At 37.6% G+C, this 20,698-nt stretch overlaps 1 protein-coding gene across 7 annotated transcripts in view; it reads left to right on the forward strand.

Moving 5' to 3' along the window:
• LMO3 (LIM domain only 3) overlaps nt 1-20,698 on the forward strand; it is a 324,298-nt gene that overhangs the window by 13,648 nt on the left and 289,952 nt on the right. Inside the window, exon 1 of one of the 7 annotated variants that reach the window (XM_044088230.1) lies at nt 9,059-9,337. The exons of 2 other annotated variants lie outside the window; for them this stretch is intronic. Coding sequence is in view for 1 of the 5 variants with exons in the window: in XM_044088229.1 (XP_043944164.1) it covers nt 10,368-10,428 (61 nt within the window). In the remaining 4 variants the exon portion in view is untranslated. Of the gene's footprint in view, nt 1-9,058; nt 9,338-10,017; nt 10,429-10,508; nt 10,687-10,801; nt 10,826-20,698 lie in introns of those variants that run through there. 4 more of the 7 variants (XR_006366971.1, XM_044088229.1, XM_044088234.1 and 1 more) reach the window with 4 other exon arrangements.

The raw sequence follows: 20,698 nt of genomic DNA on the forward strand, positions 1-20,698 counted from the left end.
GTATTACAACTATTCAACTGCATCCATATCTCATTGTATATGCACACAATGCTTCTCAGTTTTCCTACTGATAATATGTTTTTTTCCTCTCTCTTTAAACTGTTTTTATCAAAAATCAATAAACATTATCTTGAAAAAAAAAAAAAACATTTGAAACTTCTACCAGTAGGACATCATATTTCAAAAGTTACCTGTTGCTAATGAAATGTAGTTCTGAATTTGTACAGCCGGCTCTTCTTACTTTACTGTTTTTTTTTTTTATAATGTTATTACCATTTTTACTCAATGTCCCAACTGAAGAAAAACTACTATCTCCTTCTATTGCCCACTACATACCTACACTGTATAGATGCATATAGCTACACACACGCAGACACACATGCATATGCAAAAGTTAATAAATGAGTTAGACTATGTTTACACCATTAAAACTCTACAAATGAGCACACTAGCATTCTCATGTGAAACTCAGCACCGTCCTTATAACCTTGGTACCTCCTTCCAACCTTGGCACCTTGGCTGCACACAGCGTCATCTAGACACAAGCATGCTACTAACATGCACACCTAAGTAAAGCATCACATCAGCAGTGACATAAAATCATGCATCCTCCTAAGTGCTACTAATCTGAAGACATCAGCAGATGGAAGAAAGCCTTGGCTAAGTTTATATTAAGAGGCCAATTTTAAATCCTTTACTCTTTGCTCTACATACTCTTGGGTTGTACTATTAGCCAACTGAAAAATAAGCAAAATTGCAATAAATCTTATCTGTGCACTGCTTGTGACTGAAATCTAAATTTCCGCATTCCCTGTTCCCCAGGAAAAAAAGTTGAAAGACATTATAAAGCATGTATCTGAGTCAACTGTAAGCAGGATAAAACCTCAGTCTGACTGAAGATTTTCAAGTATACAGTCTGGGCCTTCTGGTATGCATTTGTGAATAATCCTAAAGGCATTTATTTAAATGTTTTGGTTTGCATTTGTGAATAATCCTAAATGTGTTCATTTAATACCTAGTTACTTGGAATGGCCAACAGAGAGGTACTTACAGTGCCAAAACAATATAACAAAGATTATTCTGTTTAGCATCTTCAACAGACTTATCAAGGAAAAGATGCTACAAGACAGACAAATAAGGTAAAATGTGCTACAATGTTAAACTAATGGAAAAATAATGTGTATAACTCTGTGCTAGGCAACACCATTAACTCAAAGATGGGTTAATTTAGGACAAAAAGCAGATATAGACAAGGTACACAGCGCAATTGTCATTAAAGGAGAACTGCATACACAGACACAAAAAAAATGTTTATTTCATCATGGTTTGGTGTTTCTTACATTTTACCACCACTCTGGGACTATTTACAGGTTTTTAAATATTTGTATACGTAATTTCTGAGTCTGACCACATGGGGTCTGGCATCTTGGAGTAATTCTGATTGTTTAGTTTGCCACTAGGTATCCCACAATGCAGTGCTTGTCTGTAAAGAATTACATCATGCAGGCCTCTCTCTTCCTAAAGCTCCTGTCGCTACATTGATTTTATATGCATACACTGCTATCTTTTAGTTATTTTTAAGTAACATTTCATGCCATTCAATGACTACTTAAAACACAAACTGTGCAAATGCCACAGAACAGACTTTCAAAGTGTTTTTTACCGCTGCTTCTTTTTAGAATGGCTAAATTGCAGTCTTTTGTGAAGCCTGAATTGTACTACTTTGACTCATCTCCCATCCCCCTTCACACCTAACTTCCCTAGCTGTCAAAGTGCGAAGGGTAATTTGAGCTGTTACCTGCTGTGACTGACAGCTCACAGCAGGAGACCTGACTCATGTACTGCTTCCTTGTTCTAGCCTTTACTTTCTGTATGGGTAGGGGAAAGACCAGCGAGCTGTGACTTCACAGCATGGGTGTTTTTTTAGGACAGTCGTGGTGATGTCAGTTTGGGAAGGGAATTGGCCAGAAAACTACCTGTATTCAGTGGCCTTGATGACATCAATGAATTGGAGACTGCAGCAAGCTTTTCCAGGGCGAGATAAGTTTTAGACTGCAGCAAGCTTTTCCAGGGCGAGATAAGTTTTTTTGAAAGTGAAACTACCACAGTACAGTAAGGTACTATTCTAGTGGAGAGAAACAGTCAACTTAAAATATTTTAAATGCTGTATTGTTGTTTATTCATAGCAGGGACAGTAAATAGGGAGAAAAAGGACAGAGAAGTTAAGCATTTGCTAACAGAATCCCATTGTTGTCCTTTAATGAATCCCCAAAGAACTGGTATGCAAGTCAAATATTTGTCATGGAATTATTATTCCTAATCACTGAGGACTTGTGCACAAACAGATAGGCTTGCATGGGTAAGTTGGTTCTGTTCCTACATCAGCAGAAAGAATGAGAATCCCGGCCAACAATTGTTTTATTCTGTCATTTAAACTGCTGAGGACAGAAGGAATTCTGAAAGTACTGAGGAATCCTATTTCTCCCAACAAACTCATATTTTTAGCAATCTAGACATCAAAACTGTGAAAGCGCTGGGATAACAGTACTTTAGTAATCAACAATGTATGGAAAAATCCTTCATAAAACAGACACGAAAGAAGGACAAACAAGCCTAGAAGATGTAAAATAATCACTACACTTAAAGGCAATTACTATAAATGCTGAATTAAAACTCTGGAAGGGATGCTGTGCCATAGCAATGTTTCACACACACACACACACACACACACACACACACACACACACACACACACACACACACACACATTCTTAAAACACACTTTGGAGAGAGGGAGGTCATATGAGGAAACTAACCACCATATCATAATATTCATAATACATAACTGTATTACAATCGAGTTACACAAAAATTCAAAGTACTGGATTTTAAGTCAGTAAAATTTGGCAAAAAAAAATGACATAGTAAGGTTCTATCACAAACTAGAAGGACAAACAATGAAGAAGAATCAAAACCACAAACACACACAATGCATACCACTGCAGGTGGCAAACCTACAAAAACAAAAATGGAAAGACCACTTCTGTTAGAATTAATAGAAAATATCAAGGAGTGCACACTGACATTCAGGAAACAAACGTGAAGAGAGATACAGAATGCACACTGACATTCAGGAAACAAACGCGAAGAGAGATACAGAATTACGTCAGTTAAAGTAGAGCTAGGCAGATGTCAGAAAAGCAAAGGCCTGGTGTGAGGAAACAGCAACAACCACCACGATGAAAGGAGAGAATATACATGTTACAGGTGCAGAAACAGTGAACATAAGCCATCAGAAAGGTACTGAATTTAGACAATTTGGAATGAATTTGAAGCTAGATCAGTGCAGAAAGGCAGACATAATGAACAGCTACTTCTGATTTGAGCAACAATTATGAAAACGATTAAAGAGTAGCTGATTCTACAATGGTGGTGGTGAAAGACTGACAGTTCGGGCAAAATATCTGGGCCATATTGGGATTCTAGAATTTTAAAATGAACGAAGAGAAAATTAGTGAACCCCATTCCCAATCACTTGAATAAGATGAGTCATGATTAGATGGTGACTCCTTACTGTTGAAGAAAAGATTGGATTTACCTTGAAAAGACATGCCTGCAGAAAGAGAAGGGAAACTACAAACCAGTTAGCCAGACAGCTGTTGCAAAATGAAAAGGAAGTCACTTCAGAAGGCTGGAAATACTTCATGAATACATCAACTTGTGAAGCACAGGACTCAAGTCTCCAGATTTTTTGATGTTGTGATCCTGACCTTAGCCCTAAGAAAGGTACGGATGTGGATGTAAAGATTCTACAGGTAAGTAAATAACTGACATATCCATCAAGCCTTTTTCCCCACCTTTGCACTTGTGGTCAAGTGTGTCACATCGACATTAAATATACCACACAAAAATTAATGTAGAAATCAGAGTCATTTGTGGTGGATTACAACACTGTCAACAGCCTTGGTAAAAACAATAGCTGTGTAAAAGGACATACAAAGTAATGGCAGAGGGTACTGGCAAGGCAATTAAGATCTATCAGCTGACTCAATCTTGTAAATTCTATGAACAAGGAAATAGGGATGTAGTGAGAAAAGGACTGTCACTAGAGTTGCTGCAGAAAGTTGACAGAAATGCCCTTGAATCTCAAACGATGAACAATCATGTGAAATCTGTACTTAATGATATTTTAAAATGGCCCATTGGTGCGATCATCTAATGTTACTGGTCTAATAATCATTCCGTACTTGAGCGTAGCTGGACACTAACTTCATTGGTTTAGCTCTAACCCTATGGCCCTTCTGTCCCACTATTATTGCTAACATTACCAGAAAAGCCACCTACCCGCCGACATCTGTTTTCTCTTATGCTACTCTAGTACTCTCAATTTTTCTTATACTGTCTTCTCTTCCAGGCTCAGTGTCACTTCTTCTGAGCTGAAAATATTAAACTTACTCTCAACAAAACAAAATTATCAAAATTTAGGTAAGTGGTTATGAGACAGATTACTGGATCATTAAAAACCCATGTCCATGAACCTGATAATTTCTTACTGACCTGGTGTGACTTTGGATGTGATTGTATTTATTAATAAAGTGGCAAAGGGCAAAGCTCATTGTATGAGGATGGTGAAAGACTTGCCAACTATATCACAAAGAGATTTTTTTTAATGTTTTTTGTAATGATATTTGCAGATATAAGATGTTGACAGATATAAGGTGTCCTCCTTCAATCATAATTATGAAACTCCCAGGGGTGGGATGTAGGGCAAAACTCTCCTCATTTCAGTGTTGGGGGACATGTACCTGTACTTCTGCTGGTAACATAATCAGTTCTAGGATTCCTGCATCTTGTATGCAAAAAGGCATTACTCTTAGTAGTGGCCCACTTGGAGGAATGGTCCTTCAGTCTGCCATACAAGATCATACATAAACACACCAACTTTTGAAAATGGACATCCCTGTATTTACTCAGTAGCAGTGGACTCTTATGTGGATAGAAGCTTTGTAGTAGTGTCAGTCAGTGTTTGCCACATGTACAACCTACATTATTTTTTAATTCTTTCAGGGTAATAGAATAATTGACATAATTCATAATATGTAAATGTTTACCCAAGGACATAAAATTAGAAATGTAAAACAAAGATGTAAGATATCTGAAAGTATGCAATTGGTATTAGTAATATAAATGTACTGATTACTGTTCTCTGTTTTTCTTTTCAAATTTTCTCACTTGATTTCCCCTGAAAATGGTCTCTGCCCTTAAGATTTTCCTGGTCATCAAACTTTAAATGAATAAATACATGCATACATAGAGATATCAGCAAATAAACACATAACGCCTTTGTAAATAACAATATAAAAAAAATGCAAAAATGTTTTTTTCCTACAGATTTCATACAGATCTGCAAAACAGTAAAATGTACACATCTACACGGAGAGCATGGAATCAAAGTTGGTAACTGATAGCTTAGATTCAATTAAAAAATGTAAATAAATGCATCTCATTATGAAAATTCACAGATATGGTAGATAAGGAGGGGTGGAGTGCAGTATTTTAAACAAAACAAGCAAAAGATCCTCTTGGGAATGCATTTTATTTTGGATGAAATTAAATTAAAAAAATTAAGAAAACCAGAGTTATGCTGTGATACACAAACGGGATTACCAATACAAAGAAAAAATGTTGCACCTCTCTTTATGCACAGTGAGATCCCAACTTAAGTGTTGCTATTCTGCAGACACCAATGACAGAAAGGATGAAGCCGTCTATAGGAACATACAGTTCACAGCAAAAGCAGTAAGAAGAGAGAGCAAACAAATATAGGACATAGATGTTTGAAGAACTGTAGGAGAGGAAAAACATAACAGAAATATTCAGGAATTTTAAAGATGATAGCCCAAGAGATTTAATACCTTTCTGAAAATGAACTACACGTGAGAAACATTTTAAAAGAGGTTGTGGGAAGATCTGAGCAATTCAAATATGGAAAAATGTGCATAGAAAGGGTTGAGGATTTACGGAACAACCTTTGGAAAAAAAATGTAGATTGCAGAAGCTGTGAGGAAATATAAGGCGGCATAGAACACCCATAAAGTTGTTTTGGAAATGACTATGGGTTGAGCAATACAAATTACCTTAAAATGATGGCATATTCAAGGAGGAGATTCATAGGCAGACTAAATGATTCCTTATTCTGTCATCACATTCAGAGATTCTACATTTAATTCAAAATGCCCACCAAATCAGCAGCATTTAAATACCCCATTAGTCACTACCAAGAATTTCCTTATAATACAAAGGAAAAATAATCAGACCTCCAAACTGTAGCAAACAGCCTGGAACATAGGAACTCCACCAAATTTTCAAAACAAAACTTGGTCACATTTCAATTCCTCTTAACTCCAAAATGCTAACAAACAACGGCATTCTGTAAAGTATGGAATTTTGGTTTTATATAAAGAGCTGCTAATAGCTCAGCATCTTTTCAAAGTTGAAGAATGAGCCGATTTTAACTCAATTTTACCTTAAATCTACATCAAGGGTATAAGTATTTTTCATAACAGTTACATAAGGGCTCTTTGCTTTGGCATTACATCCACTGACTCTGCATAAATAAAAAATAATTTAAATTATTTCCAAGAAATGTTTTGCAAGGTTTTGTATTAGTTTTTCATAAACTGTGTGATGAACCTAGCATTACGCTAACATGTACTATAACTTCTTAAAGTGCCACACTTTGCAGTTTGCAAAGGACAGATACATTTTAAAAAGGTCTTCAAGTTTAGCCTGACTAAAGAAAAACGATTTATCACAGAATTGATTTTGGTGTTACTACATCTTGGGGATCAGGAGCCATCACCCCTTTCATCTACCCCATTTTGAGAAATAACCCCCATGAATTATGATAAATGTGAACTTTATTTGGAAAGACTACAATAAATGCAGGCTTCATAAAAATCTCAGTGCGAAAGCCAGGATTCTGCTTGCAACATTTGTAGGTGACCCAGGTGACTATCAGTTCAAGTCCCTGGAGGGGGAGTTTTCAAGATTGTGTAGGGAACTATTTATGCCTGATTTCTAACACATGAAACAAAGCAGTCAAAGGTAGGTAATGCTATGTTGGTGATATTTCCCCTATGCTGCAGGCTTGTATTACCAGCTGAGGCTGGACTGAGAATATATTACCCCATGACTCCACCCTACAGTACATTTACAAGTCAAAGAAGACTAGGATCATCAAGCTGGAGGAGAGGGGTGGGGCACTTGACCAAACATCACCCACTTAGCACTGAGTAAAGGAAAAAGAAGTCAACACTGTTGTGAATAATTGTCATTTAATTCCCCTTTACCCATATATGTAAATAACTTACATGTCCAGTCAAGATGGAAGAAAGTTGCTTTTCCGTCTCATGCAACAATAATTACTACTCCATCTGATCACTGGTGTATTCATAAAAACAGTTGGTAATTGCATTAGATTTGATCATTTCTATTGTTATTCTTTTGCACAGTTTGTGTTTCTTAAAAGTGCTTAACTTACTGGCCTTCACATCCACTTTTAAATCACTATGATTGGTGAAGCTTTTCTTCACAGCTCTCCTCCGTAAATGGGCATCTAACTAGACTTGTAACAGTAACAGCAGGAACTGCACAATGAGACAAGATACAATTCCAAAAGGATTTTCTGTGTATACCAAAAAAACTGTCATCATATAAAGAGAGAATAGTGGATGCTCCTAATCGCTGGAAGGAAGACTTGCCAATGTAGCACAATGTTTTTGATACAGACCGTGAAAATAAAATTTGGAAACCCGCGGTGGTGGTGCTGCGGTAGCGTTGTCGCCTTACAGTAAGACGCTGTCCGGTTCGATTCTCAGCTAGAGCGTCTTCTGCGTGGAGACATGCGTGAATGGGCGTACCTTTGTTGAAGGTTGTGCGTCAGGGCTGGTAACTCGGCACGTAAAAATCAACTACCAATCATTAGCGGACTGGACGACTGTGGTGACCCCTAACCGGGAAAAGCCAAAAGACACAAAAAATAATAGATGACCCCTTTTCAAGTTTTGTAAATCAGAGAATATTTCATTAAACAAATACAATCATACCTACAAATATTGAGGGTTCCCAATAAAGTGTGGGTGCCACATTTATAAATAATCTTTAGAGCTACTGAAGCAACCGTCTTGCTACATTTAATGCGTTCCGAACAACCAGGTAGATTTTATACACTTCAGTTAACCATCTCAAACACATGCATCTAAGTGTCCACTTCATACTGATTTAGTAAGTTATTACTACTATTTCTTAACTGGCATAAAGTGCTGATTTCAATTTTCAGACTCAGCTGCTATGGCATAGGAATATTACTATCATTTTTGTTATCAGATTTGATGTTGCTCATCTTAGACTTCCATTTATTTCGTCCTAAAGCTGTAACTAAAGTACATACGTTATTAACAACTAAACTAAGAATACACAAAGATGCCTCATCGGTGTTTATATAGAACGTATTGTCTGAAGAACTTCAACTTAAAAAATAAGAAAATGCTCATCTTTCCGACCCTCTTCTATAATGGTTTAGATGGAAATGCTATTTTTGATATACAAAGGTTAAGATACGTGTTTTTGACTTAGGCTTACTGTAGTCTTATTCACCATGAATTGAACAGCCGTAGACACGAGTACCAATACCCCGCTCTTCTACTCTTCATCTATCAATCATGTTTCACTACTGAAACTTGATTGTAATTATACTTAAAAATGGCAAAACAAAGCATCAAGGAATAAAATAAAATGCATATTTGATAAGCACTACCCGCAGAAGACAGAAAATCTCAAATAAAAAAAAATACAGAATCTGCTGAATTTTCAAAATATGCAATTATCTAAAGCAAAACTGGAAGAGTAAAAGGCTATGAGGTAGTGCTGTTTGATGACAGCACATCTGGCAATGCGTGGTCGCTTCACCGTAACTGAATACACCCCCTACATTCACTGTTTGCAGACGGTGGATTGCATTAACACATTATTAGACTTTGCTTTCTTGCCTACCATACCACATAAACACACACACGCACGCACGCAAGTGCAATCACTTCACCACGAAGGCTCACAGCACCATTCCCCTCCTTGCACATCGCTATCTGTAGATGCTCAAAGACCACCTGTAGCTCCAGTTCAGGCAACACCGTCCAGCAAGATCTAATTAAACTTTGGAATAACCCACTTAGCATAAATCATAGAATGCCTTTTGCAGTCATTCGACGGGGATCAGAGCTGTGTAATCGGCACCTGGTTATTTAACTGACGTCGCCCCGACTGCTTAATCGAAACGGTAAGTGATGGGATTCTAACACAAACATTCATTTTTCATTTCTACGCCAATGTAGCTAGTTTTGGGGTGGGAACGGCAAAGCACGGGGTGCATGCACATCATGTTGCACTGTGCATTTCCTAAGTTGTTTCGTGAGTTTTACAGCATTTAAATTTGACTATTGCATCCATTTGACACATCACCACAGTAACATGCGAAGATCTCAGATTCATGCACTTTTAGTGATGAATTTACTTAGCCTTCATAAATAAATTACGGGGGCTACCGCCGGCGAAGAGTTTTACAGTTGTAGGTAATTTTCAATGGTATTGTTATGAAAAAAAATGTTCTGTGCTCACTTTTTGCGTCTCCTGTATCTAAGCAGGCTGCATTAGGAAGCATTGCATACCGTTAAATGGTGGTAGCACTCCCACTGGGGTTTCACCAGCCTGAGTTCTGAGTCGTCCCATCTCGATTTGGAAAAACTAATAGTTTTATCTGCACTGACTTTTTCCTTCACTATCCCACTGAATGCCCCCTTAACGATCTCCTTAAACGAACGCCTCGTGCATCTGTCTTGCTACAAGCGAACATGATATGAAGTGCTTACAGCACTCGCGACAGTTTAATCAAGTCCATTTGTTATAACAAAACTGAAAGGGGCCGCTGGGATTATAGGATTACGGTGGTTGAGTTCGAAGGGGGAGGGAGAAAGACAGCATGTGGCTCTGTGTCATTCGCCAACATTTTACACATCCGCGCCACAGGCGAACGAGCCAAGTCCCCTGTTTGGTGGTCTCGCGACCCTGCTCTGTTTTGTCTGCGTGCCTGCGCGCGCCCGTGTATTTTATTGGACGGGCTATGTTTGTATGTGCGCGCGTGTACTGGACGGGGTGTGTGTGCACGTAAACTCACTCCAGTGAACGGCTGTGTGGGTTTAGCATACAGCTGCTGTTCATCGCTGGACGGATCTCTCTCTGTACAACAAAACACCGCTACCAGGACGTGACTTTTTATTCGTTTGAACTCCCTCGCTTTGCCGTGCAAGTTCATGAAAAACACTACCGGGGCATTCCGAAGTCAACCCATGCAGAAAAGCGAGAAAAGTTTTGGTAAGGTTAAGAGAGGGGATAGGGACTGGTTTGTTGTTTGTAGTAGTTTTTGTACTGTAAGAGACTGTTCGCGAAGGGAGAAGAATGCAACGTTGTGTACTGCGTTCGTGAAAGGCTGGGATCGTAGGTCTCCAACGACACTCTTTCCAATTGGTTTGCTAATGGGATTCATTGTTTTCATACTGCATTTAAGGTCCGATTGTGCTGTTTAAAGCAGGTGTAAAGAAGGATGCTCATTTTGCCCTGCAAAGCAAATAGGTTCGTGATTCTGACAGTTAACGGTCAGGTTTAGCAAAGAATGAATGGCTTTTTTATGTTTCTTGTGTTTTGCTTTTTTTTTTTTAAGCAGCAGTGAAAATCATCGGGTTCAGTCTTGCAAATCTCACATTGGCATTTGGTAAGCTGTAACACTTTGCTGCCATGGTAACTGTAATTAAACTGATAAGACTAGAAAAATGTCAGTATCTGCGAGCCTTGCAGCTGTGTTGCAGAAAAGGAAATCGAATTGGTTTCCAGCTCTATTGCTCAACAAAAAATGTGGAGGGTGGAGCATGAAGGAAGGGTTTGGTAGCTGTAGTCCTTAAGATAATGCTGTTGGTACCTTAGAGTTTTAAATAACTGGCAATTTAAAAATGTTTTACGATTAGTAAACAGAAAAAAAGTGTTTTAGGCCCATTCTTGACACGCATCGAGGCACATGTATCATTGTCTTTTAGTAGCCTTTTGCAGTTGTGCCACTCGTATTATTTTGATCCATATCAGTGCCCACTACCATGAATTCAGCACTGGCATATAGCTGTACTGTGTTTCATTACAGTTTAAGACCCCCTCCCGTTTTTAACTTTGGCTTGATTATTTTAGTTTGAGCACAATCAGAATGCGTCTACTGTGTGTTTGTAGTAAAACTTAAGACTTTAAGCATTGATGTTCTTGACTTGTAGTCTTGGGGTTACTTTAGTTAACTACTGAAGCTGCAGTTGGAATTGCTTGGATGAATGGAGCGGAACAGGCGTATATAATAGGGGCAGTCAGCCGTGAGGTTGGCTCACAGTGCAATCCAGGCAATTAAAAGCTTGCCAGAATTTGAGTAGTTCTCCAGTGACTGCCTAGAACACTTCTTGTGCTATTGCTTTATTGCAGTCTGCTTTAGTTTTAAAATGCTGACTTTTTTCTTGAGATAAATTAAGAGTTAAATGGAAACTTCAGATTATGAACAGTGTTTTTATGACTAAAGTATGTCAAAAGTGCAGGTTTATTTCATTTTGTTAAATGTTTCAGTGTTTAATCAGTCTATTTTCATTAAATTGAAGGTTCCTTTTCAGAGAAGGAAAACTACACAGTACACATCTGGGGATGTTATCAGTAAATCTATGCAGCTTGTCAGTGGAAGGACACCCGTTCATACAGCAATGCTGTGTCCACTCAGACAGCACCTGTATACCAGGATTCGATCTTAGACCCAGGTGCTAAGAGACAACAACTCTAATCACTTTGCTGCTTCGTGGTAGTTGTCTTTATCTTTAAAATTGTTTTTCCTGGATTCCTAATAACAAAAATAGCAGAGCTCATGAGAGTGAAAATGCTAATCGTACATAAGGTGACATCTGATGAAATTTGTCATTTAACGAGGGTTCTAGAACAAGTAGCCTTGCTGAGCATGCCTTGTTCAGTTGATATGTTTTTTAGAAGGTTTCTTGTAGTCCTGATTTTTGTATGTAAGACAGTGCATTCTGTATTTGAGGCTCAGACGGTTAAATGTCTTGGGAAAACTGACTAGCTGTACTGCTTTAGATACACGCAAAGCCTCTCAATCTACAGGTATTGAAAATCCAGATGCTCCTGCAAAGTAGCTACATTCGGCAGAAAATTTGGACAGTTAGCAGAAAATATAAATACCAAACGGCAACTCCCCACTTCCAGTAGGAATGTAGGATACTAGTCAGAAAATACAAATTTAAATAACTGAGGGTGACAAAAATGGGACAAATTTAAACATAGAATGAAAAGACAATGTAAAATGTGAAGACTTTAATGAGGGATATTGCAAAATCTATTACACAAGGTTACTTTTTTTGCTTCTGAAAAAAAAGGGATTCTAGTAAGATGCGAGTCCCTTTCCTTAAATTATTGGTGCTACCTATATATTGGTCATGTAGTCCGGTTTCCTCTAATGTAAATAGCTTAAATGGGAGCAGATTTCGAAAATTCTGTGAAGGGGTTAATCAAGTCTGGAAAGAGGACCTAGTTCAAAAAAATAGGTACAAACTTCAAAACAGGTACAGTTCTACATGTGCAAATGTAGCCCTTAGCCTTGTACCTGTTGAGCATTAAAGATCTGTATGATGGGAGGCAGGTGTCTTGTCAGTGCACGTTGTATTGTGTAGCACTTGTGCAGATTTACATTTGTGGTGAAGGTGATGATGGTAAATGTAGAATTTGGAAGAGGTAAGCTTCAGACTCTTTTGCCACATATAATAGTGTTTTGTTTTAAGTAGTACACTGATTAAGTAGTGTGATAAACATGCAAAAATGCTTTGTTTACAGATCTCCTAGAAATTGAAGGTACTTAATTACTCTTTGTTGCGAGAATTTGAAATAGCAGTGCAGAAGAAGCTTAGGATGTGTTTTGCACTCCCAGTCATTTTTTTTTCTTTCTTTTAAATTGAAATGAGCATTGCACCAGATGTAGTCTGTAGGAGGTAGACAATCAAATAACGAAAGAACATTCCCTAGGGGTAGGTGGATTACTAAATGCTTCTCATGTGATGTGGAGAAAAGGAAGCAGTTCGGTGTCCATTGTTCATCTCTGATAGGAACTATTGTATGTTGTTTTTCTGTTTCAGAACTTTTTTTGTATGCAACACACTGACTTGTTTTAATTTTAAATTATTGCAAACTTGTATGGTTAGTATGTGCTTGTGGCAGACTGCAGAACAGTTGTACAAAAACCGATACATGGTCAGTGACATATGTAATATAGTATACATAGACTACGCTGTTGCTGAATTTCAAAATGCAGAAGTTATGGTAATCGGAACTAATGGTAAATTTAAAAAATAAAACGCGTAATTTAGTTGCAATGCATTGTAGAGTTGCCATAATATTTATGAAAAAATAAAAAAAACATTAGATTAGCAGCTTTTCATCATGAAAAGTGCATCATTACCCTTAGAAAGAAATCCACTTCTAGCACTGCCAAGACAAGGGACTTAAAAGATTGTAAAAAATATTTAAAAACTACCGTACGTAAAGGAAAGTAGAAAAGTATTTTAGATCTGCCCCACAGTTCCCTCCTTCAATGTAGGTAAAAAAATGATGATCCTTTATGGAATGATGCATATTTCTAAATAAAAACATATATTTTTTTATGATAGTAAGAAGTGACTTTATAAATGCATTTTATGATGGCAGAGATTCACCAGTGGTGGCATTATTTATTGCTTTGCTGTAGGGAAGGCCATATCATTTCATGGCAAAACCACTAATGCTCGCTCTTAACTGACTGACTTTGTGCTCGAGTAGTGTCACTCCTGGAATGGCTCAGCATGCAATATATGTGTTTTGACCTCCAAAGAGTGAAATTTACAAGCATTATTATGTGGTTAGGACATGAATTTTGATATATTTGTGATCACTCAAAGTACAGTGAATATATTACATCAAAATACCAGACACAACTGAGTAGATTACATCATAACCCACACATCAATGCTTTATAAATAGGTTGTTTGTAGGTTTTGTCATTAATTAATGAATAAATATTATTTAAAAATGCAGAAATACATTTCTTGAATAATGCAGTATGATGCTATAGTCCCAGAATTTTACAAATGGTGTCACCATTATTATTTTTTGTCTTGCATTACAGAATTGCGATCATGTCAGTTGTACTGTGAATAAGTCATTTGATAGCTAGTTTAATTTACTGATGAAATTCTCTACTTCAAAGATATGCAAAGATGCTTTCTAATTGATTTCATTGGTAGCGTTGTCGCCTCACAGTAAGACGCTGTCCGGTTCGATTCTCCGCTAGAGCGTCTTCTGCATGGAGAGATGCGTGAATGGGCATACCTTCGTAGGTTTTGTCATTAATTAATGAATAAATATTATTTAAAAATGCAGAAATACATTTCTTGAATAATGCAGTATGATGCTATAGTCCCAGAATTTTACAAATGGTGTCACCATTATTATTTTTTGTCTTGCATTACAGAATTGCGATCATGTCAGTTGTACTGTGAATAAGTCCTTTGATAGCTAGTTTAATTTACTGATGAAATTCTCTACTTCAAAGATATGCAAAGATGCTTTCTAATTGATTTCATTGGTAGCGTTGTCGCCTCACAGTAAGACGCTGTCCGGTTCGATTCTCAGCTAGAGTGTCTTCTGCGTGGAGAGATGCGTGAATGGGCATACCTTCGTTGAAGGTTGTGCGTCAGTGCTGGCAACTCGGTACGTAAAAATCAACTGCCAATCATTAGCGGACCGGAGTTCTGCTGTGGCGACCCCTAACCCTAAAAGCCGAAAGACACAACAACAACTTAAATTTCTTTTAAGAATTGCACTTACTAAAGAAAAGAACATGGTGGTAGTTTTTTTCTTTGAGTAGTTGATGTACCTGCCACAACAGGGTTCACTGCATTTCAGGGGATAGTATCGGTGTTTGTGGCTTTCATATCCATCACTAGAGTATAATTGTGCAATAATCAACTCTGAGATGTGTGTTTTGGTGAGAATTGCTCCTGTCTGGCAATAATTTCTGCACAGAGTGAAGCTAGAAGGATAAAACAGTTTGGTCAGCAAGGTAAGTACCATCATGACTTCCTTGCTACAGGGTATTGCACTTGTACAAGGGCGACAGCCTTTCAAAATTTTTTTATTTATTTTCTTGTCATTGTGTATATGACACTATCCATACATTGTTTTGCATGCTGTTGCTAAATCCATTTGATTCTGTATTTGATTTTTCTTTGGGTAGGAGCTAAGCATTCATCATTGCTAAATCTTGTCTTGCACTGGAGCTGACCTCCAGCAGTATCAAATAAAGATGTATGACCAGTAAAATGAGAAGGTGGTGGGTATTTGTAAAGGAGACCTTAAGAAATTCTCCACCAAAGCATTCAAATTCTCTTGTTGCTTAGTCTTTCACTGGAACTTCTTCTTCTTTCGGCTTTTCCCGGGTAGGGGTCACCACAGTGGATCACCTGTCTGCTCATGACTGGCAGTGGAGTTTTACGGTGTCGAGTTGCCAGCCCGGCGCCCAACCTTCCATAGAAGGAACACACAATTTAGAGTGTCCAATTTACCTACAGCATGTCTTTGGGATGTGGGAGGAAACCGGAGCACCCGGAGGAAACCCACGCAACCACAGGGAGGACATGGAGACTCTGCACAGAAGGCACCCCAGCCGAGGATCGAGCCGGAGAACCTCTTGCTGTGAGGCAGCAATGCTAACCGCTGCTCCACCACAGAACAATGCATTATATTACACTTGCAAGCTTTTAATGCTCTACTCTGGCAATGTAAACATTATTATTTTGCAGCTTTATTTTTTTATCTGGAATCCACTGCCTTTATGTTTCAGTTTACTTTCACAAATTTTATTTGTTGAGCTATGTTGTAAGTACTGCTCATGCATTATCATCTTTCATTGCGACGGAGATATGATTTTATATCTGAGGCAAGAACAAGCTTGTTTGTCTCTCTAACTAATTTTGTTAAGAGCAGACTGAACTTGAAATAAACTAATTTAATTGTATGTATTTGCAGAAAGGCCCACATGGTGATCTTTCCACAAATCACTTTCAATAAAACACTTTTTTTTGCAAAATATTTAGCACATTTGTGTTAAGAATTTGGAAACTTTTTAACACTTTCAGCATTGTTACTTTGCAAAGAAAGATCATAAAGTTAAACTGTGGAGTATTTGAATCTTATAACTGCTGCTTCGTCAGAGTTAAAGATGTGCACTTATACCAGTGATGACAAACCTTTTTGGTTTGACATTTCAAAAGCTCCTGGCACAGAATAATTCAGTGCACTTCACATGAGCAACAAATGCAAAAGCAGTGTTTTTGGTAACTTGGGTGTTGGTGATTGCTGGCATGTCACCCAGAATGTTGTGGTGTGTCACCTTTGACACACATATCATAGATTCACCACCACTGACTTTTATACTGTACAGTTGGACATGGAAAAAACAAACACATGCATGTAGCTGTTCTGTTAGAGCACCTCATGGATATGAGACATGTTTTTGATATAAAATTCTGACCCACTTTTTTTTCTACTTTAGTGCATGACCGCCTCTTCATTCAACTCCCACCATATGTTGATACAGCGTGAAAATGCAGTCAAATGCTAATGTGCTTTGTCCTGCTTCTTGTCTTCATTTTGTTGGTTGTGCATTTTTAAACCCTGTTCTAGCAGTTCAGCTTCAGTAAAAGTCAGTGTTCGGCATTGACAAGTGCTTGTTACATTATGCTCGCGTAAAAAAATCGGTTTAAAAAAATAAATATGTTTAATATATCACTGACTCGTCTCCATGAATTGATGTGAATTAATCACGGCCATTTTTTACTTGGGGTGATCCTAATTGGCTTATATTGGTCTCAGAAGGACAACATAGTGAACAAAAAAAGCCTTTAAAAGAGACACTGATCCAAAGCCAGTGAGGTGCAGTCTGCACTCTAACTGTACATTCATTACATCTCCTGTTGTGCTGTCACCAGGGTAGCCCTTTAAAGCGAGAATAAGAAAATGTCAGTAATGTTCTTGTGTAACGACATATGGTTCAGTTTAGTTATAAAGTCTACCAGAAAGTAATATTTAATATATAACGTGTGAAGCATTCCATTCTGTAAGTGTCTGGTAATAATTTGACTCCTTAGTGCAGCACTTAAAGTCCTGAGAAATGGAAATGTGTTAGTAAAACCAGTGTGAGGAGCATTTTAAATGAGATGTTTGAATTTACACCAGCGAGTCTGAAATTAAACGTGAAGCAGACCATCAGTGGGAGTCTGCAGGAATTATAGAAAGAATGAGAAGAGACAGTGGATGCCAGTGTGCCAGATCTTTTATTCTTGGAAAAGAAGAGTGGATAAAGCAGCTATACTCAGGGGAGGTAAGGAAATGTAACACTAGAAGTACTATTCTAAATAAGTATGGAGTAGGAAGGGTGACATAGGCTGGCAGTGCATTTGGTGCCTGCAGTATGGTCATGGTAAAGTGACCCTAAATTATAAGGCACTTTCTGCATATTCCAGGTGGGTGCCATTCCTTAAGAACAGTGGTTTGGCTAATGAGAAATAGAAGTTTGATGGCATTATGCATCAATCTTGGAGGAATATTCCAAGTAAGGAGTTATTGTGCAGCAACTCGGAAGCTATAATGCTGACTACTGCGAAGCAAGAACTGCACTTGTCCTCTTTATAGTTTAGAAAGTGTTTCTTAACTATAAGAAAGTGTTTCTGGCATTTTGTGAGGCTTGAATCAGTTTCAGCAAACTACAACCAAAATTACAATCCAGCAGCGGCTCTAAGGGAACCAGAACTTCACAATAGTGGAACAAACTGATTGAAGGAGACAGGCCTGTAAAATGGTGCCTTGTCCAAACTTTTTGGAAATGAGAAGGTTAAACAGAAGGCTTGCTAGACTGATTAACTTTTATCTGACTTTCAGAAGAAACTGTTAACAGTCAGTAAGTCCTGAGTAGCACAGTCTTCAAACTATTTACTTCCATTACAGCTTTCCCAACAGACCTACATTAAATGAATACAGGCTCTTCTCAGTGTGCATGCTACTTTTGAGTTTTCTATGGTAGTGGTGTTCTCCAGGTTATTGCTGACAGAAGAGTAACACATGGGAGCAGAAAACAGGATGCAGTTTCTCATTGTGTTTTTCCTAAAATAATGTCTATAGTTTGTTTTGTTTGTATTGCATTTTGTGCTGCAGATCAGTTTCACTGCTGCAGATTTCCAAAACTAATATTGGTTGCAAAAACATTCAGTTCTGCTATTAAAAAATGTTGGGGATACTATAAAATTCATATAGAACTGCTGCAGCTTGGAGGTATCCTTAAAATTTTGCACTAAACCCAGAAATCATGTATTATGATAATTTTTATACATTTGTATTTCTACTTGAGAGGTTGTCACAAGTCCGAGCTGTTTTGTATCTGCTGCAGCTGTTCTGCCTCCAGTACGAAGAGATGCCTTTGCCCAGTGAGGAGAGTATTGCAAAACATTCGGCTCATTTCAGTAGGAATTTGGAATCTCTTTTTCCTTACTCCATAACTATATTTCTTCTTTCTTTATCCATGTGAGAGAGAATGCAGGGCACATCCTGTGTAAAATGTGTAGCCGATGTTTAAGTTCCAGCATTTTTCTAGCCATATCTCTTTATGGTAGGTGCCACATCTCCTTTAGAGTATTTGATGATTCAGCCTGCAACTAATTTATGGTCATATTTTGTATTTTTTATTTAAAAGTATAGCAATACGCCCAAGGATGAGACTTTAAAAAGTAAACCTATTTAAACAAGGAAGACCCACCGTCACTTCAACCATGGTGCAAAGATAAAGGCTGTACAGCAAAGTAAATGATCAGAAACTGTATGCACTGTTTTTGAATGTAGAAAGAGGGTTAATTTGCAGTCGTCTTTTTCTGATATATACATTACTGCTTTGCAGAAATTGTTCTGAGGCTGTACGTGCCATGTAAATATGTATTTGAATAGCTACAAACTGTTTTAGTGAGGGTCATTTTCAGTTTACAGATAGTAAAGTAATGACTGTTCTCATCCTCCTTTTTATTTGGTACCTTTGCATAAAAATTGAAGTGAAATTTGAAGTGTGCCGGAGTGATATACTTACTGTTCTTACAAATGAAGACAACAGAAGTAAAAACAAAACACAAATACCGTATCAGTATGATTTATTAAGGGCAAATAAGTACAGGACTGTCACGATTTGTAATGAATGTGTTTGAACGCTGCCATGGGTACGATGCACTCGCAGTAACAGGCCATTGCAAAACCTGCATTTAAGCCATTCCCCACCTTGTACGTGATTATTAAATTACACTGACCGTGTCCCCTGACCAGCTAAAACTCTGACCTAGTGGGGAGAGATGACAACTGCAATGAAAAAGAAATGCAGGATGTGGCAGGCAGATTTCCTTTCTGATATATACATACTGTTGAAGTTGTTAATTTTACCCTACCTCTCAGTTGTCCAGATTTTCGCATCATATTTTTGGTTTGTTCCTTATAAAATTTATAGTTTTCTGGTAAATCACCGAGGATAGAATTCACTAAATAGTACTTAATAATGACAGACATTTGAGTTTCAAACTTGTCGTAAAATGTCTAATAATGCAAAACCTGTTATTCTGTCAATTTTGTAAGTTTATTGGAGCAACATTTAAAATCTGTACATATTAGGCCTGTGTCCCCCCATTAGTTTTGGCTTTGTCTAGATTTCTTGCACTGAGAAGTTGAGAGATATGTTAATTTTAGTCCTGTGAGTCAAACAATGCACTAGTAAGGCATTGTGATGGGTGATGTACGCTTGAATAAAAGCATTGAGGGTGATGGCCATCTATTAATGCCTGAAAATGGAGCTGCATGGCAAGGATTATTAATTTATTGCTCACGAAAAAATTCAGAGGATATTGGCATGCTTGTGCTAAATGTTCCAAGTTTGTAAAACTGTCGTGTAGTTTGCAGAGTTTACGGTAGGTGTGATTTACTAAGTCTGAGAATTTTAATAATGGGGTATTTTGCACATCCTGTAAAAATGCATGTGTCTGTACTCCTAATCTTTAAAATTTGAATGTTTGGCATTTAAAAGTAAAGTAAAACTAACATTGTCAGTGGTGACCAATGCATTTAAATTGGCTCCTGCCCATCAAAGTATTGCAGTGTTAATATGCATAATTAATTAACTAAAATACAATTAAATGAAAAGAACATTTTTTTCTAATTTAATATGGGTACATTTTATAATGAGGGATTCTTGAGGACCGTTTGACAAACCCTTTAAAACAGAAATGGAACTGTCTGACAAATGCTGGCTTTGCTTTACTTTGTAGTAAGCTGTCGGATTCGTCAGTGCCCATTTCAAATGTCAGAATATTGTACTTTCTATGCAATTTGTTGCTGCCATTTACTCATTTGTTTAGCTTTTATTGAGTGAGAAATCTAAATGGGCAGAACACATTTGTAGTGGAGGCCTGGCAAAAAAAAAAAAGCTCCAGACATATAAACACCC

Source organism: Protopterus annectens, chromosome 11.part0, assembly GCF_019279795.1.
Source record: "Protopterus annectens isolate FY-2018-M chromosome 11.part0, PAN1.0, whole genome shotgun sequence".
Lineage (NCBI taxonomy): Eukaryota > Metazoa > Chordata > Ceratodontiformes > Protopteridae > Protopterus > Protopterus annectens.